This window comes from Aphanomyces astaci (assembly GCF_000520075.1).
Source record: "Aphanomyces astaci strain APO3 unplaced genomic scaffold supercont1.4, whole genome shotgun sequence".
Classification (NCBI taxonomy): Eukaryota; Oomycota; class Saprolegniomycetes; order Saprolegniales; family Verrucalvaceae; genus Aphanomyces; species Aphanomyces astaci.
In genome coordinates, this window is record NW_009798267.1 from 228,521 (window position 1) to 236,233 (window position 7,713).

At 53.3% G+C, this 7,713-nt stretch overlaps 3 protein-coding genes across 3 annotated transcripts; 1 reads left to right on the forward strand and 2 right to left on the reverse strand.

The window, feature by feature from the left end:
• Positions 1 to 2,636: 2,636 nt before the first annotated feature.
• H257_02265 (hypothetical protein) lies at positions 2,637 to 3,437 on the reverse strand (the record flags this gene model as incomplete). The annotated part of the gene is made up of 3 exons (XM_009825817.1): positions 2,637 to 2,930; positions 2,960 to 3,344; positions 3,424 to 3,437. The coding sequence occupies 3 exons, from the start codon at positions 3,435 to 3,437 to the stop codon at positions 2,637 to 2,639; spliced, it is 693 nt and encodes a 230-aa protein (XP_009824119.1).
• Positions 3,438 to 3,465: 28 nt separating this feature from the next.
• Positions 3,466 to 4,527, forward strand: H257_02266 (hypothetical protein; the record flags this gene model as incomplete). The annotated part of the gene is made up of 2 exons (XM_009825818.1): positions 3,466 to 4,305; positions 4,372 to 4,527. The coding sequence occupies 2 exons, from the start codon at positions 3,466 to 3,468 to the stop codon at positions 4,525 to 4,527; spliced, it is 996 nt and encodes a 331-aa protein (XP_009824120.1).
• A 297-nt stretch (positions 4,528 to 4,824) lies between these two features.
• H257_02267 (hypothetical protein) lies at positions 4,825 to 6,473 on the reverse strand (the record flags this gene model as incomplete). The annotated part of the gene is made up of 2 exons (XM_009825819.1): positions 4,825 to 5,487; positions 5,559 to 6,473. 2 exons carry the CDS (start codon positions 6,471 to 6,473, stop codon positions 4,825 to 4,827), a joined length of 1,578 nt encoding a protein of 525 aa, XP_009824121.1.
• Between the last annotated feature and the right edge of the window lie 1,240 nt (positions 6,474 to 7,713).

Sequence of the window (7,713 nt, forward strand, 5' to 3'; positions counted from 1 at the left end):
GGCTGCGGGAGCGCCGGCGCGTTCCACACTTGCGGCGCCGCACGGCCGTAACCGCCATCGCTGCCCATGTCCGTATCGTCACGGACGTCCGACGGGTGTTGTCGGCTGGCAACGGCACTGAAGCGCCATCTGCTTCAGTCGTTGGTGGAGCAGCAGCTGAGACAAACGCTGCGACAGCTGGTGTTCCTCGGGTTGTGGCGGGGGTGTAAAACCCACCACGTGGCGGTTGCCACTCGTCGACAGCAGGTGGCTGTCGTCGTCGGAGATCTGAACGGGTTCTCAACGGTGCGGCGAGCGGCGCGTCCTCGCGGCTCCTCGATCTGGTCACGCGACCGCGATCGTTCTTCGGCGTTCGTTGGCATTTCCTCGTCCGAGGAATGTTCTCGTACCATCTCCAGTGAATAGCTCAACAATGAACTAAAGAAATCTTAGTTTTCTCTCCCGCTTCTTCTTGGCTTTCGGCCACGGGACCTTCGTCAAGGCAGCAAATATACACACTGATATTAGTGAGGTTAAACACGCCACGAGGCGTCTACTGACTACCATTCACTAAAGTACTCAGTACCTCCACTAAGGTCTCGGAACCTTTGACACGCCACACACACAGAGTGTGTGTGTTTGCAATGGGTCAAACTAACGCGCGACCCAACTGCTCTGCACGCTGCAGAACAGTGTTGCCTCAGAATTACCACCAAACGACACACATTCAGTGGGTTAGTCCGATTTTCCGTATTTCCATCGCGGTTTTCCTCTTTCGAGTCCGATTTTGGCAGGTTACCACTTTTTACCGGTAGTTGATACTATCCCACCACCATATCCTTAATGTTCTGCTTTTCTCATAATTGTCCGTCCACCCCAAATACCACTGTATCCACAGCTGGTTGCCTGGCAACCTGGTAAAATCGACAGGGTTAGGGGAAGAAAATTTGCTTGAACGGTTTTCAGTCTTGGCTGAACGGTATCCAGATTTCTTGAACGTTTTCCCATAGTTTCCGACTCGTGTTCATTTACAACGTTGGAAAGTGTCAAATGGTCATAAATACAGTTGTTAACAGTAAACCAGATGTTTTGATCATACATGTACTTCGAATTACGTTCCATGTCTGTCGTTGAGTGAGTGCTTTGCAGTTCACCAAATGGATCATTTGCTTCATCGTTTTCACCATGGTATGCTCAAATCTCCCACAGCTCTGCGAAGTAGAAAAATGTTCTGCAGCGTGCAGAGCAATTGGGTCGTGCGTCAGTTCAACCCTGCGAACATACACACACTCTGGTTCCACAACATGTGGCTCTAGTATCCCGTGACCGAAAGCCAAGAAGAAGCGGGAGACCATAACCTATTTGATACCAGTACAGTTTATTCTTCCGTGACTCGGTCACGGAACGTTTAGTCAGTCTGCTAGTCATTTGATCGATAAATATCGATTTATTTAATGATGAATCACTCACTTTGTCATATGCCATAAAACGTTTTGGCAAGTCTTCCAATTTTTCCCAAAGTCTGATATCCCATGAAAAAAAGGAGAAAAGTATCTCCAAAGTTGTCTGGATAGCAGCTGAATTTTGGAAAAATTATATTCGATTTCGGATTGAAGTGCAAGACTTCAACGTGAACACAAACCTCCATAAAAAGTTGGACCAAATCGGTCCATTTTTTTAATGCCATAAAACACTCGATTCTCGAGAAAATTGTGGCATATATACGGGAATTTCGTTTTGACCAGGGAGCAAACCTTGGAGGACAGCTGTACGTACTTACACTAGGTGAGCCCGTTGCGGTAGCAACCGTTAGCTTGGAAGTAGTTAATCCACTTCTCAGGAACACCCAATATTGCCACTGTGACATGCACGTGTACATCAGAATGCATGTCGGTGCCAACTTGTGGGTATGTCCAATCGCATCGCTGATTATCTCCTGACATGTTGGTCAGAACACAGTCGGCGCCATCTCGCGGTCACTTCAATAGCTCCGCGTATTATGTCATTTATGATCGAATTGTTTTATTAAAATAATAGGTGGGTCAGAAAGAACGTTCCGAGTTGCTAAAAGTCACTAACGTTAATACGGTAGGATGATTATTAACGAATGTTTGGTGATGGAATTACCACTTTTCGACATTTGGATCCGACGATTTATGAACTGCCTGTGGAAACTTTGATTAGATACTCCGGAGTAATACAAAGTTGAAGTACAGCACATGGCTGAAGTTGAATATTCTTGCGAGACGTTGTAGATTCTTAAAACGGCGCTTGTGCCATCTTATTAGAGCCTGTTTGCGTCGGCACGACCTCGACCAAGGCCTCAAGGCTGGGACACCCCCCCTTTCAGACAACTTATGGCAAGTGCCGGAATATCATTGACTCGAAACTGGAAGCGCGCGTCGTCCAACTGAAGACGTCACTTTGTGTTCCGCACCCCGTACTGTCGACGCTCCGTCGACCAGCACAGTAACCACAACGGTGGTTAGACTCACAGTGCAAACTGACTGGTATTAACCTTTTATACTAACCAGTCCTCGATATCGGCCACGCGTCGAAACCAGACGGTTCTCGACCTTCCATATAGGTGCGGTTTGCCCTCGGTCATTTCCAAGGGCACACGACGCACTTCTGCGGACGCGGCAGAACACTTCCCCCTAAAGTGAATGGCCAAGGGTCGTCTCTAAGTCGTCGCGCATTTCCTTGACGACGCCGTCGCCGGCATTCTTCACGATCCAGCGGCGCAGGACGACCGCAATGTCTTCATAGAGTTGGAGGGCTGGCTCCCACGAAGCTTCTTCGTCGAGGCCCTTCCACTTGACGCGCACTTCGAATTTTCCGTCGGCGCTACGGCAAGCGCCCAAAAGTTCTTCGACAAAAAAACCTTCATCGCCAAACGCGGCGTAGTCCACCAGGTCATCGGTGACGTCCAATGCAGCATCGCTGAAAAACTAAAAACAAGCGGGCTGGCATGGTGGACCGACGTCCGAAACGGCTCCACGAGCTGTTGGACTTCCATCACATAGTCCGAGTCGACCCGCGATACGCGGTACGGACCTTTCCAATTGAGTGCCAACTTGTTGGGGAACTTGATGATTTTTCCCAACAGCACAAAATCGCCCAGCGCAAACTTCGCTAAGCGCACGTGCGCTTTCTTCTCGCGGCGACCTCGCGCCTGCTGCCGCAACTTCTCGCTTCGAGCCGCTACGTCGCGGTGCATATTTTCCATGGCTTGTCGCAGCGCGTCCATGTGCTTTTGATGCGCCGTCGAGAGCCAGTCCACCGTGAGTACTTTCTTGGTCCTTGGGTGTACGAACCCAGCTAAAGGCGTTGTAGACGGCAAGCCTTGAAACGCCGTCCCGTCACTGGAGCCACACCGCCGAGACGGTGGAAGTGCGCGTAGTCCAACTGAAGACGTCACTTGGCCATTCACCTCGCATTCACCTGATGGCCAACATTCTTGCTTTCCTCACCGTGTTTGCCGCCATGGCCAGTGCGACCGTGAACCAAACCGACGACCACCAGCCCAAATCGCCATCATATTTTTGCTGGAAGGCAACGTACACACGCGGTGTTGGCCGTGTGCCGGGATCGTGCGCGGCCGGACAAGAGCGCCTGGGTCTGCTGTGCTATGACAAGTGTCCATTGGGCATGATCCGCGTAGGCCTCGACTGCCATTCGAACTGTCCCGATGGGCTCGTAGACCAAGGACTGTTTTGCCGCAAGAGTGAATACGGCCGGGGATTTGGGTACCCGTGGAAGTTTGGCGACTCCCTGAACGCCAATGGCATTTTCCAACGCTGCGAAAAGGACTACGGGAAGGACAAGTGCGAACAATCGGAGTTGGTTGTGTACCCCAAGTGTAAGCCGGGCTACACTTCGTTTGGTTGTTGTATCTGTCGACCTCACCCTCCCAACTGCACATCCCTTGGCTTGGGCGGCGGGTTGGACTTGTCGTGTGCCAAGAAAATCACGATTGGGGCGCCTAAGTTCGGCACGTGCGCTGCCAACGAAGATCTCGACGCAGGGTTGTGCTACCCCAAGTGCAAACCTAACTACACTGGTGTTGGCCCAGTGTGCTGGGGCCGCCCTCCTCCCTCGTGGGTGCACTGCGGAATGGGGGCCGCAAAAACCATATACCATTGCGTCGCTGTCGTCGCCAACCAAGTTCTTGCGGTGGTGGTGTTTGCCTCCAATATCGCCACACGGTTTAAAGGCATCTCGCCCAAGGTGCTCACTGGCGCTGCGGACATGTCCCAGGTCGCCGAGTTGTCAACGTTGTGGATGAAAGCCCATCCGTACCTCGCAAAGAAAGTCTTACCTAAGGTAGTCAAATATTTCGGAACCAATGTTGGGACATTGTCGGTCTATCATGGCATCAGTTACGACCAGAGTGCCATCTTCACCGTCGAAGACCTCGCACGTACCGCAATTGCCCTCATGGCCGTCCTTGAAAAAACTGGCGTCTTGGATGTCGTAGCGGCCAACTTGTTCCCCACTTGCGACAAGATTGAAGGCATATTGAACGGGCATGGGTATATTCCTTGATTTCCGTCACAGAAGATCACGAGCCCCAGCCTGTGCACTACGTTTTGGATACCAAACCTCCAACACAATGAAAGCTAATGTATGTGGAGGTGATCGGGTCCATGGCTTACAGTATGTGTTACCTTGTTACCTGTTATTTGTTATTTGTTATTACGCTGTAAAGTTAAAATCGCTCAGCGGGCACTTAATGGCCACGGCCGCGTACTAGATGGCCACGGCCGCGTACTAGCTGCTTTGGCAGCTAGCGGACTTAACTACTTGAAAACCTGAGTGGGTCTGCTCGAAGGAGCAGAATCCTTATACCGCTGGGGGAGGTAATCCGGGGTCCGGGGGGAGTCGCGGTGGCCGTAGGGTCGGGTCGGCGTAGCCTATGGGAGGAGGGATGGCGGGTTGTAGTAAGGAGATTCTACGGGAGTGCCATTGCAGCGTCTTGGCTGTGAGGTGGGCTCTGCGGGCACGGATACGTCGGTCGTGGCCCATGGGGGCGGCATCGTGGTAGCGGCGTTTAAGCCGGATGGTGTTGTTAACCTCAGTGAGGAGGGGTAGTTCCCCTGTGGTGCGTATGTGGTCCACGTTAGTAGCGCATGTAGTTTGCCAATGTCGGCGGAGGACTGCCCAGTGCGCCACGAACCAGTGGGTATGGAAAAGCGGAGCGCGGAGATGGGTAATTGAGGCTGCCCAGGCTTGGGTGGAGTGAGTTATGGTTGGGAAAGTTGTCCAGCCTGGGGTAGCGTGGTGTATAGTTGGGTACCTAGCCGTTAGGAATGCGCGGGAGTCGAGGGCATATGGGTCGTAGTCAGGAATGGAGGTCTGGGCCCAGTGCAGGCAGTGTGTGGGGGCAGTGAGAAATCGTGGGGCATCTGCCGTGTGAGTTTCCTCCGAGCTGAGGAGAGTGGTTGGGGGAGGCCTATGCAGCCAATGGGTGGCATCGATGAGTTGAAGTATGGCTGTCCAGTGCAGCTGGGCAGAGGTGAGGAGCTCTAGGGTATTGCCCGTGGTGAAGAATCCGATGTGGAGAGGAGTGGGGTTACCAGTAGCGAGTTCTCCCCAGTGGGGCGTGGAGGTGTGGTGGATGGAGGAGATGTGGCGAAGTGAGAGCTGGCGCGGGGGTATGGTGAGGAGCCATGTTGTTTGTAGCTGCTCAGCCGTTGTATGGCCACGTGAGCCATCGGGAACGACAAACCAGTAGGTGGCCGGCGTGTGATGAGCGGTAGCTTCATGTATTGCCAGGGTAAGTAGGCGCCACCAAGTGGAGGGGTAGGGGTTGTGAGTGGCATGGATCCACCAGTGGTGGTTAGTCGGGGGACGGGGGATAATGCAGTGGGGGGAGCGTCCGAGTGGTCCATGAAATGTAGCGCCATTGGGTCCTCCCATCCATTGACCAAACCAGAAGTCCCGTGGTGCAAGGAGGGGGGTGGATCGCAGCGCTGTGTGGTATAGCCAGCGCGGTAGTAGGAGGCCCGGCTTGGGGCACTGGTGAAATTCCCAGGATAGTTGGGAGGCAGCGAGCATGAGAGATTCGGGTTGGGGGGGGGCAGTAGGCGTTGCATGTGGAGGGCATGGATACAGCGTTGAACGGTAAGGGGAATCATGCAGGTGCCCGTGTTGGGGGAGGGGTTGCCGCCACGGCTTTTCCATTGCGGACGTTTCAGTCCTGGCAGGATGTGCGCGGTTGCTGTGTTATGTCCAGGTAGGTAGATATCTTGGTCAGGGAGCCAGGCCTTTGGGAGGATGGCTTGTGTGGCGAGGAGAATTTTTGGGAGAGTGGGACAGACATTGGGCATATAGGGTGTGAGAGGCCGAAGCGGTGTTCCTGTGTGTCGATGGAAGCGGGGCATGTGCGACAGTGTGGCTCCCAGCGTGGGTGTATGCGGTGTTTGCGGGCGTTGGTGTGTAAGGTGTAGCAGATGGCACGCCAGTAGAAATTGAGCGCAGGGAGGTCCCATTTACAGATGTCCCCTGTGGGGATGCGTAGGGGCTGGATGGTCTGGCGGGTGTCCGGTTTCCGGGCTTGGGCCTTGGGCCAATCTAGATCTAGATTGAGTGCAGGTCCGCGCAGACGCTGCTCTGTTGTCTGCGTCGGTTTGCACAACCAGCTACCTTTGTTGGATAGGCTGGGGGATTGAACACGCACACAAAGGTTGAACTCAGTTCGAGGTCGAACCAGGAATGAAAGCCAAGGCTACATCATTCCAAACATCGCATCCTTGTCCAACAACACGCATAACCACACAAGACATATGCTATCATGACCTGGCGTAAGCCTTAGTGGTGTAGATACAACACTTCTGTATCATCAAACATGCATTAGTGGTCAGAGTTCATTTCGACGATGGTTCATGGGAGAGGCGAACGCCTTACAGAAGTCGAGCCTTTGTCCCTAGTCGATGAAGTTGCTGGCACGCGCATTCGGTCAGTGCGAGCCATACACTGTAGCCCGTTCATACGCCGTCGACGAGTCTGCCATCCAACAGCTCTAGAAGAAGCGAGCAAGTGTGTTGCAACAAACGGAGTGTTTTACTTCAAACGTCTTGGTTAATTGAGTGTTTGTATTATCATTATTAAAACATCTTGGCAACACGGTATCTGTAACGGGGTCCGGATAACATCCGGACACGACATCCCATTGGTCAGTTCCAATCCTGACCCGAAAGGACACTTGGCAATCCAAGTGTCTTGAATCACTGGCTCTGCGACATCCGCAGCAGCACCATTCATTTGACATGAATTGCATGACTGGTGCGCAGCCGCGCGCCAAGGAAACCAACTCAGAGATAGCTAGTTCTCTCAGTTAACAATATACCTTGTTCTACACACCTTCCTCTGTGCGCCCCACTACACCTGGTAGCACTCCAGTTCGTCCATCGACCTTCCTCGCCGCCGCGCAATGTCCCCTGCCCAATTCTCCGAGACCCATCTTGTCACGATCCGACACATGTGCTCCGCTCTCGGGGAACAAGAAGCTTGGAGCCTGATCCACGCGCTGGCGCCTCCAGCGCAGCTCCACCTGGTTGAAAGCTTTGCTCGCCATGGCGAGAATGCTCGGCAAGACATTGCGGCGCAAGCGCAATCACTTGCTCCAAGAAGTTGCCGACCTCAACGCTCGAGGACGTGCTCTGGAGGACACGCTCCATCACACGACTGCGCGTATGTCCGTGCAGACAGCTTCGAAGCCGAAGCAACGCG